Here is a 27,510-nt window from a genome sequence, read left to right on the forward strand (position 1 = left end):
CAGCGCGTGACACACACACAGCGCGTCTCACACACACAGCGTGTGACACATACACACAGTGCGAGTGTGTGTGTTCCTCATCTCACAGATACGCTTTTATTTCTCCGCATCACCACGTGTCTCCACCAGGCAACATAACGCGACACGATGTGGATTCACACGGAGTCTCAATACCACAGCATCCCAAGGCGATTCGCACTACCAGGGGCGATATGAATATTATGGAAGGGAAGTCATTGGTTTCTATATGAGTCGATGGGTCTCTATATGAGTATGTCCCTGTGTTTGTCTGTGGGTCTCTATACGAGTCGATGGGTCTCTGTGAGAGTCTGTCCCTGTGTTTAACTATGGGTTTTGTATGAGTCTCCCGGGCCCTGCGCACCCTCATGACGAGAGGGGGGGCTCTCACGCTCGTCATTCAGAGCGGCATCTCCCTGCTGCGCCCGAAACGTCGCGCGTGTCCAATACGAAGGCTGCTGCTGTGCGTGCTGTGGGTGGCTGGGCTGCGCACCGCGCTACCAACCGGGCCACCACAGCTCGATTCCCGCTCACGGCCAACAACAACAACAACCCACAGAGTGGCGACTATTGTCACTGGGCGCCCCACTCTCCCCCCCAACCCCGTGCCGTGTGCTACTTCCCCACAGCACTTGCCGCAACAGCTTGGCAAAGGCTATACAGGGGATCTTTGTCTGTGTGTGTGTGTGGGTTGCTGCGCGCCCCAGCTGGCGTGGGGAGCGAGCGCGTTTATCACGAAGCGGCGCTTCCACCCGCGCTGGTTCAGACTTTTGACTTTTAAACAACTTTCATTGCCGCCAGCAGCAACAGCACTGCCGGCGATTCCGATATGAAATACACAAAGTCACCAGCAAACAAACGAATAAAACGCTACAAATCCACGCGCTGTGGCGTGAAATGCACCGCGCACAACACGAAAGAAAGTCACGTGGTGGGGGTGGTGGTCATCGCGCACGCCACGGTGACGAGCGAGCGCTACAGAAGGTGAACACGAGGGTGCCGTCCACGCTGGTGCAGAGAGGGGCTTGTCCGGCTCCCCAGCGTTAGAAGAAGACGTGCACATAACCGACATGTGTGTGGTATGAAGGCGCAGCCCTGAAAGTGCCCACACACTCCGCTGCTGGCGGAAGAGCCTTCGCGAAGCCCGAGGGGACCTCTCCAGAGGAGGGTATATATATCTATATATTGGCCTACTCTTCCACGTTGGCCAGACGTCTTGGAGCGACCCACTTGACCCCCAGTGCCAGAAACCCCTCGAGCACGTGGCGCGCGGACACGCGCCACGTGGAGCGAGTCGTCGCGACAGATGGTGACGGCTTGGGGAGGCCTTCACTATCCAGCAGTGGGTAGATCGTGGCCGACTGTGATCATGAAACAACCCCCAACATCACGTATTGATCGTGGCCGACTGTGATCATGAAACAACCCCCAACATCACGTATTGGTCGTGGCCGACTGTGATCATGAAACAACCCCCAACATCACGTATTGGTCGTGGCCGACTGTGATCATGAAACAACCCCCAACATCACGTATTGGTCGTGGCCGACTGTGATCATGAAACAACCCCCAACATCACGTATTGATCGTGGCCGACTGTGATCATGAAACAACCCCCAACATCACGTATTGATCGTGGCCGACTGTGATCATGAAACAACCCCCAACATCACGTATTGATCGTGGCCGACTGTGATCATGAAACAACCCCCAACATCACGTATTGGTCGTGGCCGACTGTGATCATGAAACAACCCCCAACATCACGTATTGATCGTGGCCGACTGTGATCATGAAACAACCCCCAACATCACGTATTGATCGTGGCCGACTGTGATCATGAAACAACCCCCAACATCACGTATTGATCGTGGCCGACTGTGATCATGAAACAACCCCCAACATCACGTATTGATCGTGGCCGACTGTGATCATGAAACAACCCCCAACATCACGTATTGATCGTGGCCGACTGTGATCATGAAACAACCCCCAACATCACGTATTGATCGTGGCCGACTGTGATCATGAAACAACCCCCAACATCACGTATTGATCGTGGCCGACTGTGATCATGAAACAACCCCCAACATCACGTATTGATCGTGGCCGACTGTGATCATGAAACAACCCCCAACATCACGTATTGATCGTGGTCGACTGTGATCATGAAACAACCCCCAACATCACGTATTGATCGTGGTCGACTGTGATCATGAAACAACCCCCAACATCACGTATTGATCGTGGTCGACTGTGATCATGAAACAACCCCCAACATCACGTATTGATCGTGGTCGACTGTGATCATGAAACAACCCCCAACATCACGTATTGATCGTGGCCGACTGTGATCATGAAACAACCCCCAACATCACGTATTGATCGTGGTCGACTGTGATCATGAAACAACCCCCAACATCACGTATTGATCGTAGCCGACTGTGATCATGAAACAACCCCCAACATCACGTATTGATCGTGGTCGACTGTGATCATGAAACAACCCCCAACATCACGTATTGATCGTGGTCGACTGTGATCATGAAACAACCCCCAACATCACGTATTGATCGTGGTCGACTGTGATCATGAAACAACCCCCAACATCACGTATTGATCGTGGTCGACTGTGATCATGAAACAACCCCCAACATCACGTATTGATCGTGGTCGACTGTGATCATGAAACAACCCCCAACATCACGTATTGATCGTGGCCGACTGTGATCATGAAACAACCCCCAACATCACGTATTGATCGTGGTCGACTGTGATCATGAAACAACCCCCAACATCACGTATTGATCGTGGTCGACTGTGATCATGAAACAACCCCCAACATCACGTATTGATCGTGGCCGACTGTGATCATGAAACAACCCCCAACATCACGTATTGATCGTGGTCGACTGTGATCATGAAACAACCCCCAACATCACGTATTGATCGTGGCCGACTGTGATCATGAAACAACCCCCAACATCACGTATTGGTCGTGGCCGACTGTGATCATGAAACAACCCCCAACATCACGTATTGATCGTGGCCGACTGTGATCATGAAACAACCCCCAACATCACGTATTGATCGTGGCCGACTGTGATCATGAAACAACCCCCAACATCACGTATTGATCGTGGCCGACTGTGATCATGAAACAACCCCCAACATCACGTATTGATCGTGGCCGACTGTGATCATGAAACAACCCCAACATCACGTATTGATCGTGGCCGACTGTGATCATGAAACAACCCCCAACATCACGTATTGATCGTGGCCGACTGTGATCATGAAACAACCCCCAACATCACGTATTGGTCGTGGCCGACTGTGATCATGAAACAACCCCCAACATCACGTATTGGTCGTGGCCGACTGTGATCATGAAACAACCCCCAACATCACGTATTGATCGTGGCCGACTGTGATCATGAAACAACCCCCAACATCACGTATTGATCGTGGCCGACTGTGATCATGAAACAACCCCCAACATCACGTATTGGTCGTGGCCGACTGTGATCATGAAACAACCCCCAACATCACGTATTGATCGTGGCCGACTGTGATCATGAAACAACCCCCAACATCACGTATTGATCGTGGCCGACTGTGATCATGAAACAACCCCCAACATCACGTATTGATCGTGGCCGACTGTGATCATGAAACAACCCCCAACATCACGTATTGGTCGTGGCCGACTGTGATCATGAAACAACCCCCAACATCACGTATTGGTCGTGGCCGACTGTGATCATGAAACAACCCCCAACATCACGTATTGATCGTGGCCGACTGTGATCATGAAACAACCCCCGACATCACGTATTGGTCGTGGCCGACTGTGATCATGAAACAACCCCCAACATCACGTATTGGTCGTGGCCGACTGTGATCATGAAACAACCCCCAACATCACGTATTGATCGTGGCCGACTGTGATCATGAAACAACCCCCAACATCACGTATTGATCGTGGCCGACTGTGATCATGAAACAACCCCCAACATCACGTATTGATCGTGGCCGACTGATCATGAAACAACCCCCAACATCACGTATTGATCGTGGCCGACTGTGATCATGAAACAACCCCCAACATCACGTATTGATCGTGGCCGACTGTGATCATGAAACAACCCCCAACATCACGTATTGGTCGTGGCCGACTGTGATCATGAAACAACCCCCAACATCACGTATTGATCGTGGCCGACTGATCATGAAACAACCCCCAACATCACGTATTGATCGTGGCCGACTGTGATCATGAAACAACCCCCAACATCACGTATTGATCGTGGCCGACTGTGATCATGAAACAACCCCCAACATCACGTATTGATCGTGGCCGACTGTGATCATGAAACAACCCCCAACATCACGTATTGATCGTGGCCGACTGTGATCATGAAACAACCCCCAACATCACGTATTGGTCGTGGCCGACTGTGATCATGAAACAACCCCCAACATCACGTATTGGTCGTGGCCGACTGTGATCATGAAACAACCCCCAACATCACGTATTGGTCGTGGCCGACTGTGATCATGAAACAACCCCCAACATCACGTATTGATCGTGGCTGACTGTGATCATGAAACAACCCCCAACATCACGTATTGGTCGTGGCCGACTGTGATCATGAAACAACCCCCAACATCACGTATTGGTCGTGGCCGACTGTGATCATGAAACAACCCCCAACATCACGTATTGGTCGTGGCCGACTGTGATCATGAAACAACCCCCAACATCACGTATTGATCGTGGTCGACTGTGATCATGAAACAACCCCCAACATCACGTATTGATCGTGGTCGACTGTGATCATGAAACAACCCCCAACATCACGTATTGATCGTGGCCGACTGTGATCATGAAACAACCCCCAACATCACGTATTGATCGTGGCCGACTGTGATCATGAAACAACCCCCAACATCACGTATTGATCGTGGTCGACTGTGATCATGAAACAACCCCCAACATCACGTATTGATCGTGGCCGACTGTGATCATGAAACAACCCCCAACATCACGTATTGATCGTGGCCGACTGTGATCATGAAACAACCCCCAACATCACGTATTGATCGTGGCCGACTGATAATGAAACAACCCCCAACATCACGTATTGATCGTGGCCGACTGTGATCATGAAACAACCCCCAACATCACGTATTGATCGTGGCTGACTGTGATCATGAAACAACCCCCAACATCACGTATTGATCGTGGCCGACTGTGATCATGAAACAACCCCCAACATCACGTATTGATCGTGGCCGACTGTGATCATGAAACAACCCCCAACATCACGTATTGATCGTGGCCGACTGTGATCATGAAACAACCCCCAACATCACGTATTGGTCGTGGCCGACTGTGATCATGAAACAACCCCCAACATCACGTATTGATCGTGGCCGACTGATAATGAAACAACCCCCAACATCACGTATTGATCGTGGCTGACTGTGATCATGAAACAACCCCCAACATCACGTATTGATCGTGGCCGACTGTGATCATGAAACAACCCCCAACATCACGTATTGATCGTGGCCGACTGTGATCATGAAACAACCCCCAACATCACGTATTGATCGTGGCCGACTGATAATGAAACAACCCCCAACATCACGTATTGATCGTGGCTGACTGTGATCATGAAACAACCCCCAACATCACGTATTGATCGTGGCCAACTGTGATCATGAAACAACCCCCAACATCACGTATTGATCGTGGCCGACTGTGATCATGAAACAACCCCCAACATCACGTATTGATCGTGGCCGACTGTGATCATGAAACAACCCCCAACATCACGTATTGGTCGTGGCCGACTGTGATCATGAAACAACCCCCAACATCACGTATTGATCGTGGCCGACTGTGATCATGAAACAACCCCCAACATCACGTATTGATCGTGGCCGACTGTGATCATGAAACAACCCCCAACATCACGTATTGATCGTGGCCGACTGTGATCATGAAACAACCCCCAACATCACGTATTGATCGTGGCCGACTGTGATCATGAAACAACCCCCAACATCACGTATTGGTCGTGGCCGACTGTGATCATGAAACAACCCCCAACATCACGTATTGATCGTGGCCGACTGTGATCATGAAACAACCCCCAACATCACGTATTGATCGTGGCCGACTGTGATCATGAAACAACCCCCAACATCACGTATTGATCGTGGCCGACTGTGATCATGAAACAACCCCCAACATCACGTATTGATCGTGGCCGACTGTGATCATGAAACAACCCCCAACATCACGTATTGATCGTGGCCGACTGTGATCATGAAACAACCCCCAACATCACGTATTGATCGTGGTGTGTGTGGTTATAGCGGGCGGTTCGAGCGGCGGGGTCGGAGGGAGAGTGAACCTCACACCGGCGCGTGTGGGTACAGGTGTGTGTGTAGTGTGTGTGTGTAGTGTGTGTGTGTAGTGTGTGTGTAGTGTGTGTGGTGTGTGTACAGTGTGTGTGTAGAGTGTGTGTGTAGAGTGTGTGTGTAGTGTGTGTGTAGTGTGTGTGTAGAGTGTGTGTGTGTTTAGTGTGTGTGTAGAGTGTGTGTGTAGAGTGTGTGTGTAGAGTGTGTGTGTGTTTAGTGTGTGTGTAGTGTGTGTGTGTAGTGTGTGTGTGTAGTGTGCGTGTACGCAGGGGTGAGTACAGGTGTGTGTATGTGTGTGTGTAGAGTGTGTATAGTGTGTGTGTACGCAGGGGTAAGTACAGGTGTGTGGTGTGTGTAGTGTGTGTGGTGTATGTGTCGAGTGTGAGCGTAAGGCGTATGAGCGAGTTCAACGTTAGGAGGCGATCCAGAGTCTGAGATCAGGAAAGGCACGGGGCAGAGGTGTAGGGAATTCCAACAAGACCTACATCTCTGCTTTATTGACCTGGTCAAGACTTATGATACCATCAGTAGGCCTGGGCACTGGGTTGTTCTTTGTGCTTTCGGAGTCGCTGACTCGCTGCTCACGATCATTAAGGACCTTCATGATGGTGAGCGTGCCTGGGTAAAACTACGTGGCCGCGAGTCGGAGCCATTCCCTGTTCACTTTGGGGTGCGACAGGGATGTCCTCTGGCTCCAACATTATTTAACATCTATTTTGACCACGTAGTTCGTGAAGCCTTCAATAGCTGTACCGGGGGAATTTCCATCTGGTACAGATATAATGGGAGGCTGATCGATGCCAGGGTGCGATCAAGGGATGGCTCCCTATTGGTCAACCACGTTATGTATGCCGAGGATTTGGTAATAGCTGCTCAATCAGAGGAGGAGTTGGAGATGCTGCTGCTGAGAGTGGAGCGTGCCACTAAGAGGTGGGGCCTGACCATCAGCCCCACCAAAACTAAGCACCTGCCTGGGTATTTTGTACCATCGGACACTCCACCCCCACAACTCCCAATCGGTGATGGGACAGGAGTGGAGAGAGTGGAGAGTCTCCCATACCTGGGCAGTGTGCTTATGACCGGCTCCAGTGTAACAGCAGAGTTCTCACTCCGAATCAGTCGAGCGGCAATCTTTCATCGGTTGCGTAACGCTGTGTGGAAGCTACCTGGCCTGTCGCTCCGCACGAAGCTTCAGGTCTTCTCGGCCACAGTCATTCCCTCCCTTCTCTACACTTGCTAAACGTGGATCTCCCTAATGGAGCATATTCGCCGGTTGGAAACATTTAGGTTGGCCTGCCTACGATCCATTCTGGGTTTAACCAGGCTGGATTGTATGAGGCGCTCACAAATCCTTGAAAGATCTGAGCAAAGTCCTATCGGTGAGCTCCTCCAGCAGGCAAGGCTGCGTTGGCTGGGTCATGTAGCCCGCATGCCCAGCCACCGCATGCCTAAACAGCTTTTGTTCGGCCGGATCGAGAAAGCTAAACGGGCGCGGCACGGGCTAGAGAAGAGATGGAGTGATGTGGTACAAGAGGACATGGAGCTGAGTGGACTTGCCGATGACTGGTACCAGCGGTGTCAAGATCGGCCTCTGTGGAGGAGGCTCGTGAAGGACGCTACTGGGCAGTTGGAGGCAGTCGCCCTCCAACAACAACGGAGGGCGGAGGAGCGACGCTCACAACAACGAGCGGAGCGCCGGGTGGCTAAAGTACAGCAAGTTGGCACAGTAGAGGGCACAGGTGGTGCATCAGCCAGTCATCTCAGTCAGTCGACCCGTGGCACCTGGGTCTGCCCCGTGACCTCCTGCCAGCGGGCGTTCGACACTTCACGTGGCCTCAAGGTGCACATGGCCTGGCACAAGCGTTCGTGATGACGTCACTGCCACTTAGTGGCGAATGGCGGTTGTTGTTGTTGTGTGTGTGTACACGTGTGTGTGTGTGTGAGATGAACAATGATCGCAGCCCATTGTGGTGGTGGTGGTGGCGGGGAGTCGGTGAACTCACCTCTGTGATGGAGGCTGATGCTCTTCTCCACGCGTCATTGCGCCTTCGGGCTCCTCCTCGTTGCTGGGATCGGTGGAGTCAGCGGGGATCCACGGGGTCCCTGTCCGAACCCCTCTCCCTCTTACTGGGTCCCTCTCGCCTCTCCACACTCCTGTCTGCAGCTCTCTCGCTACCCTCTCGCGCAATGGGATAGCAACGACTCCCAGAACCACAGTCCCCGAATACTGATCCACGATCCCCGGCTCACGGATCTCCAACCTCCTTGAACCCCACTCCCGAGACCCCGGCTCCCTGGTCCCAGATGCCCGCTTCCTGATCCCCCGGCTCCCGCTCCGAGGGGGAGGGGGGGGGAGGCGCCTCTCGCCCCGGGACTCTCCGCCTCGAGGAAGCGGCGCGACCGCGCTCGCTCCGCGGAGTCGAGGACGCGATGCGAGGCGCGGGGGAGGGAGGCGGTGGGGGCAGGGGAGGGGGTGGAGCTGAGAGGAGGCAGATGGGCGGGGAGGGAGGAGATGGGAGGGGAGCCGCAAGCCGAGTGCAGGGGAATTCGCGCTGTCACATGGGGGGGGGGCGGGGGGGGCTGCGCGTGACTTCCCACAGCCCCGCGCCAGCCCCCCTCCTCCTCCCGGCGTGACCGGCCCGAGTCGTCGTCACCGCAAGCCGGCAGGCTGCAGGCAGCCTTCCCCCCCCCCCCCCCGACAAAGAAAATCAGCGAATGTGCCGTCTCGTGATGAATAGGGGAAATGAAAACCCGACGTTTCGGTCGATTGGCCTGCAGAGACCTCGGGTTTCATGGTGAATTCGACTTGATTTCAAGCTTTCGTGACTGCGCTTTCACACCTGATGACGGACGCTTGTGTTGCGCCCGAAACGTCGTGATTTATTTTATTTTATACCTACGTGACTTTACCGAAAGAACCAAAGAGTTTGGCGAATTCGTCGTTTTAATTGTCGGCGAAACGTTGTCCCACGCTCTCTCTGGCGGCAGGCATCGCGCTGTGGGGCTGCAGCCGGCGCCGTCGCGGACACGTGCGACGCGGGTCACGTGGCACCCGCTGTGGCACGGCGTGGTCAGGCGTGGTGAAACGTGGCATGTTGTGGCATGGCCTGGTGTAGCGTGGTGTCGCGTGGTGTAACGTGGCCTGGTGTGGCGGTGCATGGTGTAGCGTGGCCTGGCGTGGCACGGCATATGTAGTGATATACGCGGGGTGGCGTGGGGTAATTTTCCCAATGTGGCAAATTATTTGTATCAGTATCCTCGAGCGAAACACAATATGTGACTGGCATTGGACCAACCACAATCCACTGCTGTGAGATCACCTGCAAATGACTCAGCTTGCCAGGACCCTCCTGAACAGGAGTCTTGAGACTCAGTGGAGCTGTCGTGGGTAGAGTCGTAGCAACAATGAGAATTCACTGAGCGTACTGCATGCGATGCGCAGTGTGACGGATGATGCTCATGACGATGATGCCAACATTGCATTTAAAGCTGAAACATCGGCAGGAATGTATCGATTGTTGTTGTTTTGTTTGGTGTTGTAACTTGCTGACCCACCTCTACTGGACATCTGTTAAAAAGAGCTTCATGGCTCATCGGATTTCTCCTTCTGCAATCTAAGTAAAGATTCTGAACGACTCGTTCGCGAGTGTGGTTTGAGTGTAGGTTTGAGCGCAGGTTTGTAACAGAGCACAGGAGCTGGAAGCTGTAGCGAGGTTAAATGAGTAATGCGATTTATTTATTTATGCTTTGCTTGATTCCTTCACGTGACCTCTCAGCGACGTCTTCTCGATGCGGCGCGTCACCGACTGAGCCGAGCCCCCCGTGCGCGGAACGGAACTCAACGGGGGAACCGGTTCGGAACGGAACGCTTGTAACGAAAGTGACCCGAACATAAATTAAAACAACACTCGACGCACAGCACCGGAGGGGTTAGAGGGTTAAGAGTCGGGGTCAAGGGTTAAATAAGAACCAATGCGGAGGAGGCCACCTTGGGATGGCTCGCTCTGTCAGCGACACAAAACAAAACAAACTAAAATCGAAGTAACGCACGAAAGAAACATGCCTGCATGTCAGTCTACACCACCGGCGCCGGCCCGAGGGCAGCCCGGGCCCGGCCTCACGACCCGTGGCGTCGCGTGGCCCCAGGCCCGGGGGGGGGGGGGGGTTCCAGTCTCGCGGTCGAGCCACGTGCGGGGGTGGAGTCACCGATGGTCGAAGCACAGAGATGCGGCGTGTGGCGCGGTTGATGACGCGGTTGATGACGAGGCATGCACCAGTGCTGGCTCTCGATGCGAGTCTATGGGTCTCTCTCTCCGAGTTGATGGGTCTCTAAGAGAGTCAATGGGTCTTTCGGAGTCTATGCGACCAAATGATAATTAGCAGGGAGCGGTGATAACTGGTGACGATGGCGATGATAATGCACCAGTGCTGGGTCTCTACGTGAGGCCACGGTGTCTCTCTGCAAATGTATTTATGGGTTTGAGTCTTATGGGCCTCTATGCGACTCCGAGGGTCTCTATGTGCGTTGACGGCACGGTCAGCGCGTTCCGTTTGCTCAACGAATCCACCTGCACGTGAGTGGTTTATCACGCGAGACTGGAAGACATGGGGTGGATTTTGCGTAGCCTCCCCAACCTGGAGCCACCGACACTGCACGCGACCGGGTTCCCAAGACTCCAGTCCTCGCGGCCCACCACGGCCCGGCTCTCCGTGTTTACCAATCGTCCCCGCTGAGTTTCGACTCAAGGTGCGACACGTTGCACATGCCTGATAATTGTGAACACACCCCACTGAGCGCGTCGTTCAATTGTACAAACCGCGCACGTGTTCGCGTGTGTTCATGTGTGCGCGTGTGTGTTCATGTGTCTTTCGTGGTTTGCACATGACGCATAATCCAATTGTACGTACGTTGAACCTTTTTCGCACCGTATGTGATCAACTGTGCTCGTCCGAGGTGCACGTTGCGCAATCATCAGGCGCGTGTGGCGTGTGCCGACTTTTGCATCAGAGCGGAGTAGACCATGGGAACCAGGGAGAGGCTTGATGGTGGCGAGGGGCCGGGGGGGGGGCTCACCAGGGCTGGAGTTTGGAGGAACCCTGGCATGCGACACAGGACACAGACTATCGCACTCGCCCCGGGTCGACAGGAACTCAACACACATTGTCCCGGGAGGACGGCGCGCTCCGAACCCGCGGGTCAACTCACGGAACCCGGAGCGCTCTCGGCTGCGGAATAACTTAACGTGAAGGAGCTCAACACGGTCAACGGGGGGACCCCCCCCCCCCTTGGTGAAGAGGAGAACGGCCTTCCTGGTGTCATCGTCATAATAGTTGTTCTGCATCGCTGGATGAGCATCGCTGGATGAGCATCACTATCGTTAATAATGTTATAGTCATTTACACACACACACGCAACTTCACCGGCTCTCGTCGGCCCCACAGCTCCTACACGAGCGTCCACGTGGGGGGAGCGGACATCGTGTGTCCCAGACACGGGGGGGGGGGGGGGTCACGCGGGAGGGGACGCGGTGCAGACACCAGCGTGGGACACGCAGGGAGAAGACTGGAACAAGTGACTGAACGTGTGCAGTCGGGTGCAGTGCGAGCGGAGACGAAGCTGGGACGCGTGGAGACAGGTGGGAGACACGCCAGGGCAGGTGTAGGACGAGTGGGGCAGCAGCGCGGCCGGCGTGGGCCCTGCTGTCACACACCGTGTCCCCAGCGTGTGAGACACGCGTGGGACACACGTGGGGGCAAGCTGGGGGCACGCGTGGGACACGCGTGGGACACGTGTGGGACACGTGTGGGACACGTGTGGGACACATGTGGGACAACGAGAAGCCGCTCACCGCACGCACCCACGACCATCACAGGCTCGCTACAAAATTATAAGTCACCGGGTCGCTCTGGCAATTGGTTAAGACTTCGAACCTCGTGTTCATTCAAGGCTTGCATGCTCACAAAAAAGTATGTCCTGCTTTGTGGAACGTACGGGACGTGGAGGAGGGGGGCAGGGGGGGTCGGAGACAGGGGGCACAGAGGTGGGTGGGGGGGTCATACATTCCTGCCACAGACGTCCCTAACGGGGGGGGGGGGGGGCGTGCCTCTGTGGCTCCCCTCCAAACGCAATGAGCGATGCATATATATCATATATATTACCCCACATTGACACGGGACCTCTCGGGGTCCCCATCGGGACCCGCCGGGAACTTGCCACACGCTGGCTCGTCAAGACCAGGGACTAAAGACGTAAGAATGAGAACCACGAGAGAAACATTTCTGCCACAGGCACTGGTCCGTCCGCTCGGCGCCGCTGCGGCAGAGGGCGGACTTGAAGTGGACATGCTCTCCGGGGGGACACGGCCCGGAGAGACGGAGCGGCAGATCTTACAGGCGGCGCGAGGGAGGGCGCACGGATGGGCACGACTCCTCGGGTCACGTGGAGAGGTCATGACCCCTTCCCCCCGGGGTCGTGAACCGTCCCTTTGGGGTCATGACCCCTCCCCTCGGGGTCATGACCCCTCCCTAAGGGGGCATGACACCTTCCCGCACGGTTGCGACCCCTTTTGGGGTCGTGACCCCTCCAATCAGGGGCATGACCTTCCCCAGGGGTCATTCCACAACCCCAACACATCTTTTGCTGTGTTGGGATCAAATCCTTTAAAACAAATAAAGGACGCCATCATTGAACATACACAAAACACAGATAGGAACAAAATGTAAATATAAGGATCAGGTTTTTTGTTGTTGTTAAGGTAACGGGAATTGTTGTTGTTGTTGTCGTCAGAAGCCGCCTGGGTCACGCTCTTGCCGCTGAGATGAGCGTCACTGTTCGTGGGGCCCAGCTCCTGCACGAGGAGGAGGAGGAGACCCAGGAGCTCACGGGGAGGTCCCCACACCCGCCGGTGGTGGACCGTGGTTCGATCCCCGATAAGGACTTTGGACGAAAGGCAAGATCGACGCTGGCGTGCGCGCTACGGTCGGGCAGGACCGCTCCCTCGGTCACGGTCGTTCGTCCAGCATGGGTGGAATCGCGGTTCGCTATTTGAACTTCAAGAAAAGCAACGCCGTCGTTTGGTTCAGAACAAACTCCGAGTGCAGGCCGAGGCCGAGATCGGCGAGGACGCCGCACGGAGGAGGGGTCGGCGCCGCCCAGAACCCCGGCGCGCCCTCGCCGACAAATCCGCTCGGCCTCCCGTGTGGCCCACGGGGGCTGGGGTGGGCGGGGGGGGGGGGGGGGGGCGTCCTCCGTGTCCGAGCGGGGCCACGCTGGACGGTCGGTCGGGTCGGCGGGTGGATTGAAGACTCCGGGAGACGTCGCCGTCAGACCTCGGTGGAGAAGAGCAGGCTCTGCCGCTTGCTGTCGGGCTTGGGGATCGACTCCAGTTGCATGAAGTAGAGCAGCACCTGCACCTGTGGGGGCACGAGGGGGGGGGGGGGGGCATCGAGACGATGAAATTGGCACTCTGCCGGACTCTCATCAATAGTCACATGACCACGGCTCATCCGACGGTAGATTGTGTGAACCACTGCTCTATCGCTCCATGTATCATAAATTAACTTCTCACTATTATAATATTTACTATAATACTTATTTCATAATGAGTAACCCGGTCATGAGTTTCCCAGCCACCCCCTTCACCCTCCCACACCGACCAGAATAGTGCAGCATGGTCAAACAACCCTCATTTAGTGACACGGTACGGGGAGGCCTCCGAGGGGGGGTTGAACTTGGCTACAGCAGAGGTGACACTGCCCCCGAGCCTAGGGGACAGCTGCGTGCTGCCCCCTGCTGTGCTGAGCTGGCAGTGACCTCGTGCAGTGGGGCACGTGCAGTGGGCACGTGCAGTGGGCACGTGCAGTGGGGCACGTGCAGTGGGGCATGCGCAGTGGGCTCGACACATGACAGGACAGCAATTCTTACGATTCTGTAAACGCTCAGAAGCGCGATGTCTCAAACGCCACATGCACAGACATCGCTACGATGTCACACGGCACATCGCTACGATGTCACACCACATGCCACCACGAGCGGGCGTCTCTCGTCTCCCGCTCTCCCATCTCTCGAGACCTTGTTCATTTAGGGCTCGGCTGGTCGCTCTGCAGGGGTGGGGAGGGGGCCGTTGGGCGGGGGTCGAAGGCCGGCAGCTAAACATCCCTGGCGCAGCCGACAAAGTGAACTCTCCAGCAGCGAGCGGCGAGCACCGCGCGTGCACCACCGGGCGGTGTTCGCCATGGCCAACAACGCGAGGGGCGTAGATGACGGTGGGTGGGGGGGGGGGGGGACGCGGCGTGCGGGGGGCACCTGCGACATGACCTCGAGCGACCAGCTGTCCGTCATGGTGATGGGCACGCTGGGGTTGGGGGTCAGCTTGCTGTCCTTCTCGGACGGCCGGAGCAGCGTGGGCCCGAACACCGTCGCCAGGTTGTGCAGCGACATCTTGTTGATGGGCTCCTGGTCGGCCACGCTGGGGTGTGGGAAGGAGAGCACAAGCGCAGCGGAGCGTCGTGACCGGGGTTCGGCGCCAGGTGCACCGCCGGGCCGGGCCCCGCGCCACCGAACGTCCCGTCGGCACCGGCCAGGTTTCGCTCCGCTCGGCGGCGCGTCGCTCCAACGGTGGCCGCCCCGCGCGACGGATTCGCAACTTTGTAGCAGGCCGCTCGACGCTCGGGCCTCTGGGTCCGCGCTCGGCGGGACCCGGCGACCGCCGCCATCTCCCACGGCGTGGCAACGCTGCGCCCCGGCTCACGGAGCACGGGGGGCGGAGGGCGTTTCGATTCTCACGTCGACGTTCAGCCGGAGTCGACGCGGGGGATTCGCCCGAGTCAATCGAGCCGAGGTGAGAGTGAACGAGACTGGATCGAATGTGTATTATGTTGAACTTCTTTCGCACCGTACGTAGCCAACCGTGCTAATTGGAGGTGTGGGAGGAGCGAGTGTGATGGAAAATAAAGAGCGATTGGGGGGAGAGAGAGTGGGGAGAGCGAGAGTGGGGAGAGCGAGTGGGGGGAGAGAGAGTGGGGTGAGAGAGAGTGGGGGAGAGAGAGTGGGGAGAGGGAGTGGGGGGAGAGAGAGTGGGGAGAGCGAGAGTGGGGAGAGAGAGTGGGGAGAGTGGGGGGACAGAGAGTGGGGTGAGAGAGAGTGGGGGAGAGAAAGTGGAGTGAGAGAGAGTGGGGGAGAGAGAGTGGGGAGAGAGAGTTGGGGGAGCGAGTTGGGGGAGAGCGAGTGGGGAGAGAGAGTTAGGGGAGCAAATGGTGGGAGAACGAGTGGGGGGAGAGCGAGTGGGGAGAGAGAACAGGGAGAGCATGTGAAGAGAGAGAGAGAGAGTGGGGAGAGCGAGTGGGGAGAGAGAGAGAGCGAGTGGGTAGGTACCGCTTCATGTGGTCGAGCAGGAACAGGAAGGTGTTGAGGTTGGGCTCGGGGAGACTCTGCAGCAGGTTGAGCATGCAGTTCTCCTTGGCCACGGGGTCCGACAGGGCTGCACATCCCACACACACGGAAACACGCACGCACACGCTCACACACCACCGGGACGCGCGCATCGCTGCCGACGCTCACAAAGGGTGGAGCGATGGCGGTGATGTCGGTGGTGACGGCGGTGACGGCGGTGACGGCGGTGGTGGTGCCACAGTGGCGGTGTTAGCCGCACCGATGGCCTCGACGAAGTTGGGGTAGAGCTCGTCGGTGAAGAGCGGCTCGGGGAGCTCGCGGAAGTAGAGCTTCAGCGTCCCCGCGATGGCGTTCACGTCCATGTCGCTCATCATCACCGACACGTCCTTGTCATCTGGGAGACACGCGGGGGCACACGGCTCCAACACTGCTCGCAGTGTCTCCACGTGTACGTGTCTGTGTGTGTGTCCACGTGCGTCTTTGTCTCTAGTGTCTGCACACGTGAGTTGTCCGTCAACTCAAAGCACCGCCTGCCGGCAGCGAGCCATCCACGCGTCGCGCGAGGGCCTCCAGGCGCACCTGGCCTGGCGCGAGCGCCGCGGTGACGTCGCTGCCACGCCGTGGCGAATGGCGGCCGTTGCGTGCGTCCGTGTACGCGTGTTCGTGTCCGCGTACGCTCGTGCGTGCGTACTCATGTCGAAGGCCGCCTTGAGCGCCTGGATGTCGGTGGCGACGCCGGACACGCGGTAGATGCCGACCTCCTCCAGGCCGCGCTTCTCCACCTCCTCCACGCACTGGCGCACCACGTACGGCACCTTGGAGCGCTCGCGTCTGCACACGCACGCACACACGCGTAAACACGCGCACACACGTACACACGAGCACACACGCGCACACACGCACACAAGCGCACACACGCACACACGCGCACAAACACACACATAGGTGAGAGCTGGAATCGTTACACGAGGGTAACGCAAAAAAACTCGCGTTCAGAACGACTGTTTAGCACGGCGAGCCGTGTGTGCCCCTCACTTGGTGACCATGGCGATCTTGACGCCGTAGACGCCCGTCTGCTTGCGCGACGGCATGCGCTTGAGGCTGAACTCGCGGCTCGTGAACTTCACCGAGAGCTTCACCTCGATCTGAGCTCCACGGCGACGACGAGCAGAGCGAGAGACAAAGCACACCAACAGAAATGCACACAAGGACAAAGATCTCCCCGTGTGGCCTCAACAGCTTGTTGGGGCAAGTGCTGCTAGGGAGCAGCACCTACGAATGTATTACACCCGGCCGCCCTCCGTCTTGCTGGCGATGATGTTTACACACTGCACCAGGTACTCATTTAAGACCGATTCAACCTATACACACACAGATTAAGACGTCTTGTGTAGACAACAGGCTGCTAGGACAAGTGCTTTTAGCGAGCACCTATTAAGCCTGGCACTCCTCACAAGTACGTGGTGTAGCAGGTAATCATTTAATGCCTCGCAACTTCAGGGAAGCCCAGGAACAGTTCAAGTAATCACCACTGATGTTACCGATGTTAGCTGTGGCCCGGGTATCGAACTCAGGCCACTGGGCTAGAGGCGGGCCTACACACTTCTCCGCTCGTTCAAACGAGGGCGACGCCAGTGGCTCAGCTTGGCTACTGCAGTGGAAAAACAACCCTGGCACCTCCTGAGCCGCGCTGGCTCAGTATGGCCCTGGCACGGCTCGGCTGCGCAGTGGGAAAAGCGGTATCGGTGACAAAAGTGAGAAGAACGCCCAGGAACCCGCGGGGCCGGGGGGCGTTAACGATGGGAGGCCCCCGCACGAGGCCTGGTCACGACGCAAAAAGCCTCACCCCGTTCATGGGAATGACCGTCCGCTGCCAGTCCTTGTCCTGCAGAGCCCCCGGGTCCAGCTGCAGAAAGGGGAGAAGGCGCACAGCACAGGGCGTGGGGTGAGGAGCTGTCCGCCTAGAGGGGGTCGTGCTGCCACCCCTTCTGCTTTGCCCTGGAGCGAGCGTTGTTGTATTATTCCCGAGAAAACCGCAAGTCTCCCCGGGACATTCAAGTTGACATTTTTTGTCAGTTGTGTTGGAGTACGCCGTTCAAGAAGATGTGTTTATGTGCGGCTCTCCCCTGTCTTCCACTGTTAGAGGATTTTCCTGTCCCCAAGATACGTCTCGGTTTTTTGTAGCCGAGAGGTGGCAACCCTGGGTGGAGGAGGGGTAACTAAGGTCCACCGCCAGGATACAAAAGCTGGTGTTTTTTATTTTATTTAAATGACGCTGAACTCTTAACGATAAAATTCATATGCAATTCTGGACGCTCTCTCTGCCACTGTGGACTCGCCATGAACAGGTTTTAAGATGACAAAGATCGGACATTTGGATCAAGTCAGGAGGGCAATGCCAGTGACGTCACCACAATTCGCCCAAACCGATTCCGTTCTCCATATTACATGTTTTTTTGGGTTCGATTGCGTAAATAATATTTACGCAATATTTACGCGATCCAACCCAAAAAACCTGTATCATGGATGATATTGGTTGTGACAGCCAACGTGTTAAACGATTCCGTTCTGCAGGATTTCTCAAAACGGTGCAAAGGGTTAACACGGGGACATCACCTACAATATACTTGCCCTCTTAAGGCCGCAGTGTTATTGACGAGTTTTTTTATTAGTTTGTTGTTGTTGTTATTATTTGTGTTTGTTGCACAACTGCCAACGCAGCAGCAGCAGAATCACGAACTAATGCACACCGCTTGGTGGTGCTACAGACGAGGGGAAGACACCTTGCTGCTGGGAGAGCAGCACCATCGCGCAGGCTTGGGTCACAACTCGCGCTGGGCCGCCCTGGCCAAGCGTCGGCCCCGCATCACAGCCTGACAGGCTGTGTGAGGGCCTCAGGGCATCTTGGCACACAGTCCTCGACTGTTTACACATTGGTATAATAAGTCGCGCTCAATCTGTTTAACGTTACCAGAACGCACATTTGTTATTTTACTGTAATAAGTCTAAAAATAATCTGCCAGAATTGACTCGTGCTACAGGGAATATATTATTCACCACCAACGTACGTTTGTGTACAATTTTAAATTCCTCATGTCACGTGGCTGTTTTGCTCCGATTTCTATTTTGCTTCATCACTCTACTTGTATTTGTTTTGCCTTCGTCACTGTGGTGGAGCCAGGTCACTCACTCGTGCAAATGAGACCTCATCCTGGCCTGCTGACTTCTCATTTGGCTAAAGACAATCAAGCAGACTTCATTTGACTCCGCAAGCCGATGTGGCACCGCCTCGGCCTGGACGCGACCGCCGCTCCGCACGTGACCGCCGAGACGCCCGGCACACAGCCGGTGCACCTCCACGCCGACGAGCGCCGTCCTCTACGACAAACGACGGTGGGGCGAGCAGGCCCAACCATTTAGCACCGTGGATCTCGACCCCCCCCCCATAGACGGCGAACGCGAGCAGACGGTGACGCACCGTGACGGCGGGGAGCGGGTGGCCGCCCGCGTGACCTCTCACCTGCACCTGCCCCTTGCCCATGATCTTGTCGACGATCTCGGCGTCGTCCTTGGCCAGCTTGCTCTTGTCGTAGCACTTGTCGTAGCAGAGAATGCGCAGCGTCTGCGAGCCCTCGAGCTCAATCTCAAACTCCTGCGAGATGGGAGGCGTGCGGCGGCGGCAGCAACACGCAACAAGACATCAGCTGTCAAGGTCAACCATTATTGTATTCTGGGTCAGAGGTCAGATCCTGCAACCTCTCCCCATAGGCCCGTCGTGGCCGCTCAACCTCCTCAACCTTTTCAACCTCCTCGTGCAGCGGAGACTCCTCGTCGAGGTCCCCGGCACCGCGGTATACCGGCACAAATTCAGAGCAACCGTGGGCAACGACGCATTTACCCGGGGCGGCTGTGAGCCCGAGTGCCGATGTTCACAACCAATCCACCCAAGGGAGGCCCAGAACCGGGTCTGATATCACTCGCCACCAGAGTTAGCTGCGGCTGGGAATTGAACTCGGGTGGCCGGGTTGGTAGCGCGTTGCATGAACCACCGTGCCACCGTCTCCACACACGCGCACAGACGCAGACCGGGAGACGCGCGCCGTGCTGGCCGCACTGACCTCGTTCCAGTTGGGCTCCATGGTGTCGCGGTACACACGCGTCTTGGCTTTGTTCACAAAGTAGCCGAAGGAATCGACCTCCAGGGTGCAGTAAGATCTGGGGTCAAGCACACCATGGTGAGACATGACACCACGGTGAGACACAACTGTGTGAGAGCTCGGAGTGAGAGGGGGCAGGTAATGCACACCACTCACACCACGACACGAGCACACCACTATTCCACTGCACCACAACATAACTACACCACACCACGATCACAAGAACACACCAACCACAACACCATGGCACCACAACGCCTTAGCACATCATCACACAACCCAACTACCATAAGACATAACCACACCACTATACACGCCACCGATTTAACAGCACATCACCACATGATCACGACATCACAACACCACACTATCCCCCCCCCCGCCCTATGTGACGAGTGGTGGCACGATGCGCGACTCCTCACTCGCTATCTGCTTGAATCCCATCGCGGAGTGGACGATCACGTTGAGGAATCCGTAGAGGCCGGAGGATTCGTCGTCTGGAGGGGGAGACACGGCACGGAGAGCGGAGAGGGGAGTGGGGAGGGGTTCTCACCCGGATGGGACAATATCCGTCCTGATTATCTTTGACGTGGAAACCGCTGCTGCTGTTGTGTGTGTGATCCCAACTGAGCGATTTGCAGGTCATTTTACAGCATTGGGATGTTTGGCCAATACCAGTTACATTGCGTGTGCGTGTGTGGTTTTGCTTAGGCATCAATTTATATCAGAATCAAAACCTTTTTTAGACTGCAGGAAGAATCCGACGAGCTATGAAGCTCTTTTTTCAACGGGGCAGGGTCAACGACAAAAAACTAATTTAGGCCGAGGCTCCCCTCCTACGGCCCTGCCCCAAGGCCTGCGATATCAGGCCTTGATCATACGCCAGGCCCTGTGTGTCGTTTGTCATCATCCTTGACGGCTGAACGTGGAGGCGGCAAACGGATCCAGGCAATGTCAGCTCACAAGCGTGCCAGGTTTGAGGATGATCTGATTGCCACGGAGGCGATGGGCGCGATGGCGAGTGCGTCGGTGAAGGAGATTGCGAGGGTGAGTACGTGCACACGGACCCTCCTTGTTGATGGTGAGCGGGATGTTGTGCACCGTCTGCAGCTTCACACATGAGTTGGTCAGCATCTGCAGCTCCACGGAGCTCAGGGAGAAGCTCTTGAAGCCTGCAGCACACAACACGTGGTGTGAGACACTCACCACACACGCCAGACACTCACCACATGGGTGAGACACTCACCACACAGGCCAGACACTCACCACATGGGTGAGACACACTATTTGTTTAGCGCAGGGCCTGTGCGAGCTGGCTACTTGAGTCAGTCCTGCCACTAAATGCCCCTCTGGCCCAGCCGAGTTGAGTCTCCTCCCTAGCGTGAATCATCGTCCCGATGGCCCCCCACACAACTAACCTAATGGACACCCCCCCCCCCAACATCCGAGAGGAGCCGAAGCCAGGCCTGGGTCAGCCAGCCTCACCCACCACGCTTGAGACGATGGAGATCCGCCACGGTGACTCACCTCGGCGACTCCCACTCAGGTGAGGACACAGACACGCGCGAGCACACGGACGAGCACACGGACCAGCGAGTGTGTGCATAGGAGCGAGCGCATGTGTGCGTAGGAGCGAGTGTGTGCGTAGGAGCAAGCGTGTGTGTGCGTAGGAGTGAGCGCGTGTGTGCGTAGGAGTGAGCGCGTGTGTGCGTAGGAGCGAGTGTGTGCGTAGGAGCGAGTGTGTGCGTAGGAGTAAGTGTGTGCGTAGGAGCGAGCGAGTGTGTGCGTAGGAGCGAGTGTGTGCGTAGGAGCGAGCGCGTGTGTGCGTAGGAGCGAGCGAGTGTGTGCGTAGGAGCGAGTGTGTGCATAGGAGCGAGTGTGTGCGTAGGAGTGAGTGTGCGTAGGAGCGAGCGAGTGTGTGCGTAGGAGCGAGTGTGTGCGTAGGAGCGAGTGTGTGCGTAGGAGCGAGCGCGTGTGTGCGTAGGAGCGAGCGAGTGTGTGCGTAGGAGTAAGTGTGTGCGTAGGAGCGAGCGAGTGTGTGCGTAGGAGCGAGTGTGTGCCTAGGAGCGAGTGTATGCGTAGGAGCGAGCGCGTGTGTGTGCGTAGGAGCGAGCGAGTGTGTGCGTAGGAGTAAGTGTGTGCGTAGGAGCGAGCGAGTGTGTGCGTAGGAGTAAGTGTGTGCGTAGGAGCGAGCGAGTGTGTGCGTAGGAGCGAGCGAGTGTGTGCGTAGGAGCAAGTGTGTGCGTAGGAGCAAGCGTGTGTGTGCGTAGGAGCGAGCGCGTGTGTGCGTAGGAGTGAGCGCGTGTGTGCGTAGGAGCGAGTGTGTGCGTAGGAGCGAGTGTGTGCGTAGGAGTAAGTGTGTGCGTAGGAGCGAGCGAGTGTGTGCGTAGGAGCGAGTGTGTGCGTAGGAGCGAGCGCGTGTGTGCGTAGGAGCGAGCGAGTGTGTGCGTAGGAGCGAGTGTGTGCATAGGAGCGAGTGTGTGCGTAGGAGTGAGTGTGCGTAGAAGCGAGCGAGTGTGTGCGTAGGAGCGAGTGTGTGCGTAGGAGCGAGTGTGTGCGTAGGAGCGAGCGCGTGTGTGCGTAGGAGCGAGCGAGTGTGTGCGTAGGAGTAAGTGTGTGCGTAGGAGCGAGCGAGTGTGTGCGTAGGAGCGAGTGTGTGCGTAGGAGCGAGTGTATGCGTAGGAGCGAGCGCGTGTGTGCGTAGGAGCGAGCGAGTGTGTGCGTAGGAGTAAGTGTGTGCGTAGGAGCGAGCGAGTGTGTGCGTAGGAGCGAGCGAGTGTGTGCGTAGGAGTAAGTGTGTGCGTAGGAGCGAGCGAGTGTGTGCGTAGGAGCGAGTGTGTGCGTAGGAGCGAGCGCGTGTGTGCGTAGGAGCGAGCGAGTGTGTGCGTAGGAGCGAGTGTGTGCGTAGGAGCGAGCGCGTGTGTGCGTAGGAGCGAGCGAGTGTGTGCGTAGGAGCGAGTGTGTGCGTAGGAGCGAGTGTGTGCGTAGGAGTGAGTGTGCGTAGGAGCGAGCGCGTGTGTGCGTAGGAGCGAGTGTGTGCGTAGGAGCGAGTGTGTGCGTAGGAGCGAGCGCGCGCACTCACACTTCTTCTGCTGCTCCCGCGTCGCCTCCCTCCACTCCGCGCGCTCGTAGTCCGAGGTGATGAGGAACGTGTAGCTCTGTCGGGGGAGGGGCGTACAGGGCGGAGGAGGGGGGCAGCGCAGCAACACAACCGTGTGAGTCCAACCCCGGTCGTCCATGGCGACCACAATAGTGGGTGGGGTAGCGCGGTCCGCGTGGGCCCCGGTGCAAGGAATTAAATGGGCCCCCTTCCCTTTCCTATTCGCCCCTCTTCAACGCAGCCCGGCGCCCGGGCCCCTGCCGTGCCGCGGAGCCCCGGTGCGGTCGCGCCGCCTGCGCGCCCCGTCGGCGGCCCACCTTGCCGTTGCGGTTGTGCGTGCGGAGAGGCATGCTGGGCGACAGCAGTAGCAGCATCGACTCCTGCTCCGACAGCTTCTTCCTCAGCCGCTCCACCGCCTTCACCCCCTTGTTGCCCTTCTGTGCCACAGGTCACGCGGTGTGGGGGAGCAGGGAGGGAGTCGTGGGGAGTTGTAGGGGGGGGTCAGGAGACGGGGTAGGACAAGAATTAAGTAAGAGCGCTCCTCCCGGCGCGCATCCCGGGGCCCCCGCAACGCTGGGCGGCGCAGGGGCAGCGGCGTGAAATTCGCTCTCCCATTCTGCTACGAAGCTCTGCTCATCATCGTCGTCGTCGTCGTCCACTGCTGGATGAAGGTCTCCCCCAAGCCACCACCAATCCTTCAGGAAGCTGCGATGTAATAACCCGGCCCAGCGTCTGCACACGAGCCACGTTATGCGAACAGTAAACGTGATTTAAAATACTAACTTATAGTCCCCGAACCATCCACCCGCCCAAAAGAGAAATTCACGTGGAACGCGCCCGATCCAGTCCTGGACGGCGTTGGGATGGGTGACCACCATGCAGACGGCAGTGCAGAGAAATCAATTGTTGTACTGCGCTTCTATGCTCCCCGTTCTTCACCAACCCACACCAACCAGCGCGGTGACGGGTGGCTGCGTACCGCGCTCGCGAGAAGAAACGTCTCAAGAGCGTGGAGCCCCCTATGGGCAGCTGTCTCTGTGTGGCGCGAGAGGGCTCAGCACCTGGCTCGGGGATGGGCGTTAGTCTGCAAGAAGGGGGGGGGGTGATAGTTGCCATGCGAGTTATCTGTGGGTAACTCTTGCCAATTAGAAGCGAGACTGACATTGTGCGCCCTGTGGTTTAATCACCCCTACAAACCAGACTGCAAGGGGACGCGCCCTCATCCAGCAGCGGATCGACAAAGACGGCCGCACACGTTGGCGCGTCGTACGGCCACGCGGCGAGCCACGGGCCCGCCGCCCTCTCTCTCCGCGCCGGCCGTCCCACCCACCTTTTCTCGCTGGATGTCGTTCTTGATCTGAGAGATCTTTATTTTCATGGCTTCGATCTCCTCGTCGGGCACCACCGGGATTGGCTGGCCGGCGTCACATGACTCGTCGGGCGGCTGGAAGCTGAGGTCGGCCAGCGGGATGTACCACTTGCAGTCGTACTGCTGGGCTTTCCTGTTGCCCCATGCACACCATAGGAATGTGGAATTGTCATTATTTGAGCAGGAAATCATTTTGACTTGACTCACCGAGTCTCAAGCCTCATTTTCAGGAGGGTCCTGCAACATCTACCAACCCCACCCCCGCCCGCCCCACGTGGACACCGCCCTACGTCACTCACCAGCTCGCCCGTCCCGGCACCACCACTCGCTCTCTCACTCGCCCTCTCGCCCACTTGCTCTCTCACCCGCTCTCTCACCCGCTCTCATAACCCGCTCGCTCACCCCCTCGCTCACTCGCACTCTCACTCGCTCTCTCACCCATTCACTCATTCACTGTCTCACCCGCTCTCTCACCAGCTCTCATTCACTCTCATACTCGCCCGCCGGCACGCTCACCCGGCCGCCTGCTTCTTGAGCTTGGCGCAAAGCAGCAGGTCGGTGAAGAGGAAGACGTGGCGCAGCTTCCGCGTGCCCTCCGACAGCTCCACCAGGAAGCCGTCCTTCACCAGCTGCCGGCTCTGCGGCACGCAACAACACCACCACCGCCGCCGTCAAAACACCCGCCGCAGTCACCACCGTCAACACCACCACCGTAAACAACAGTCGCCATTCGCCACTGAGCGGCAGTGACATCACCACGGCGCTTGTGCCGGGCTAGATGCACCTTGAGGCCACCCAAGGGTTAAGCAAAGTCGACCGATACAGGATCCTCAACACGGAGCTGGGATTGCGCATGAATCCGCATACTCGTGTCCTCCTCGCCCCGCAAAGCCGCTGGATTTGTCGCTCTTCACATCATCGCCATCGCTCAGGAAACCCAAAGAAGTCATTAGATCTGGCGGCAAGATGGCCGGGTGTGAGATAGTCTGCGGTGACACGGAATAGAAAAAAATAACCCTGAAACTTGAACCCAGGTCGCCGAGTTCTTATCGCAGTTCGTTGACCTCTACGCCAGTCATCGCACCACTCCCTGTGCGCACACAAAGACAACGATCCCCGTGTATCCTTTACAGACTTTTGGGGCAAGTGCTGTTCGCGAACACTGCGTTGGTGTACGGTGCTTTTTTCTGGAAGACTTTGCAGTTTTTTCCTGGATGTTTTCTTGTTCATGTTTTAGTTTTTTGTTTGTTGCAGTTGCACCCGATTAAAGAGCCGAATGGCTCACAAGGCGATACCAAATAAATGAAACTGAAACTGAAGGCTGCCAAGGTACACGAGGGAGTGGGTGGCCACCACCACGCCTGATTGCCTTTGTCTTCCCAGTGGCGTTGTTTACACACTGCACAAGGTTCTCATTTAAGGTTGAGTCGACCTAGGGGAGGCCCAGGAACCGGTTCAAGGATTGTCCACTGTTCATCGGTTGCGCGTGGAAATCAAACTTGTTGCTGGGTTCGTAGCGCGGCGTGCTAACCGCTGAAATACTGCTCCCCACTGCACACACACACACGCACGCACACACACGCACTGCGTACGCACAAACCCACTGGGGCACCGTTTACGCAGCACATGGCAATGACCTCCCTTCGGCGCCACCGGAGATAACGGCGCTGCCGCCCCGCGGAGCCCCGCGGAGCCCTGCGGAGCCCCGCGGAGCCACAGCCTCGCCGCCGCGTCACCACGCCACGCGCGCCCCAAGCAGCGGAGTCATCGACAACGACGGCTGCCATCTATCCACTGCTGGGCTAAGGCTTCGCCACCCTCTCGTGGCCACGCGATGCAACGATCCACCTGGCACGATTCCGTCGCTCTGTCTCCACGGCCGGCACCGGCGTGGTGGGTTCCCTCCTTTGGCCGCCACTCCCGGGCGAGTCTCCGCCACCGGCCATTGTCCGCCCCCCCTTCGAGCCGGGACACGTCCTGCCCGAGGCCCGCTTGCTTTCCTTGCGAGTACGATGGTCTCTCGACCCACGTGTGTTCTCAATTCCACGCATTTTCACTAACTGCCCGCTGTGCATATACGATACCCTCAAGCGTTTTCCAGTTGTGTTGCTAGGACAGACATCTCCGTGAATAGGGGAGATATCTGCGGTAGGCTCAGGCATCTCCAATGAGAAGGTGATCTATTGGCGGTTGAGACAGATATCTGTACGAATTGGTTGGAGAAGTGCACCTTTAGTTAACGGGGTGAGAAGCAGCCAAGACAGGAAGTCTCGAGGCCTGGGGCAGGAAGTGGCGCCCTGAGAAGCCCACTACGTTACCACGGCGGCGACTGTCCTGACGTCCCGAGCGAAAACCACGAACGGCGAGAGAGAAACCAGGGGCGGGGAGCGAGGGGGGTTTGGGGCGAGAGCGTGGGACGGGCAAAACCCACCTCGGGCAAGAACACGCCTGGCACCGCTTCAGAAACTCTCGCTTCCCACGGCGTGACGTGGCCGGAGCCTCGCGTGAGTCACAGCGCGAGCCGGGTAGGCGATGACGTGGCCTGCGCCCCCCCCCCTCCCCCCGGCCCCCCTCCCTCCCACCCCACCCTAACCTCCTGCCCTTCACACTCGGCGGCGGTGAACGCGACGCCGGATTGTCCGCCGCATCGACCACGGCACTCGACCGTCACGTGCCGAGCGGTTTTTGTTTTTGCCGTCGCGTGGCCGCAGCACGTTCCAGGCAGAAAGAAAAAAAACTCGGGAGTTAAAAAAAAACCCAGGAATTTTTAAAGAAAACAACGCGAGCCTCGCAGCACGGGCACGGGGGTGCGGGTGTGCGGGTGTGTAGGGGTGCGGGAGTGTGCGGGGTGCGGGTGTGTAGGGGTGCGGGTGTGTAGGGGTGCGGGTGTGTAGGGGTGCGGGTGTGTAGGGGTGCGGGTGTGTAGGGGTGCGGGAGTGCGGGGAGTGGAGAGGGGTGCGGGACGTGCCGAGCAAGAGGAACACAAACCCCCTGCGCTGGAGGAGCATGAGCTGTGGTTCAGGTCTCTCCGTGCAGCCTC

At 57.2% G+C, this 27,510-nt stretch overlaps 2 protein-coding genes across 2 annotated transcripts in view; both read right to left on the reverse strand.

Moving 5' to 3' along the window:
* The window catches only part of LOC133348304 (collagen alpha-1(I) chain-like), a 29,602-nt gene extending 20,739 nt beyond the window's left edge, over nucleotides 1–8,863 (reverse strand). Inside the window, exon 1 of the mRNA XM_061561041.1 lies at nucleotides 8,457–8,863. The gene's annotated coding sequence lies outside the window, so the exon portion shown is untranslated. The remainder of the gene's footprint in view (nucleotides 1–8,456) is intronic.
* Nucleotides 8,864–10,162: 1,299 nt separating this feature from the next.
* The window catches only part of LOC133348306 (breakpoint cluster region protein-like), a 57,976-nt gene continuing 40,628 nt past the window's right edge, over nucleotides 10,163–27,510 (reverse strand). The window contains exons 9-23 of the mRNA XM_061561043.1: nucleotides 24,987–25,108; nucleotides 24,432–24,603; nucleotides 23,419–23,535; nucleotides 23,084–23,159; nucleotides 21,069–21,173; nucleotides 20,417–20,498; nucleotides 19,963–20,059; nucleotides 19,365–19,496; nucleotides 17,691–17,750; nucleotides 16,880–16,989; nucleotides 16,536–16,675; nucleotides 16,104–16,238; nucleotides 15,827–15,932; nucleotides 14,759–14,921; nucleotides 10,163–13,866 (exon numbers count right to left, since the gene is read on the reverse strand). Of these exons, the coding sequence (XP_061417027.1) occupies nucleotides 13,777–13,866; nucleotides 14,759–14,921; nucleotides 15,827–15,932; nucleotides 16,104–16,238; nucleotides 16,536–16,675; nucleotides 16,880–16,989; nucleotides 17,691–17,750; nucleotides 19,365–19,496; nucleotides 19,963–20,059; nucleotides 20,417–20,498; nucleotides 21,069–21,173; nucleotides 23,084–23,159; nucleotides 23,419–23,535; nucleotides 24,432–24,603; nucleotides 24,987–25,108 (1,707 nt within the window). The 3' untranslated portion in view covers nucleotides 10,163–13,776. The remainder of the gene's footprint in view (nucleotides 13,867–14,758; nucleotides 14,922–15,826; nucleotides 15,933–16,103; nucleotides 16,239–16,535; nucleotides 16,676–16,879; nucleotides 16,990–17,690; nucleotides 17,751–19,364; nucleotides 19,497–19,962; nucleotides 20,060–20,416; nucleotides 20,499–21,068; nucleotides 21,174–23,083; nucleotides 23,160–23,418; nucleotides 23,536–24,431; nucleotides 24,604–24,986; nucleotides 25,109–27,510) is intronic.

This window comes from Lethenteron reissneri, chromosome 27, assembly GCF_015708825.2.
Source record: "Lethenteron reissneri isolate LAM-NWPU_2019-01 chromosome 27, ASM1570882v1, whole genome shotgun sequence".
NCBI lineage: Eukaryota > Metazoa > Chordata > Hyperoartia > Petromyzontiformes > Petromyzontidae > Lethenteron > Lethenteron reissneri.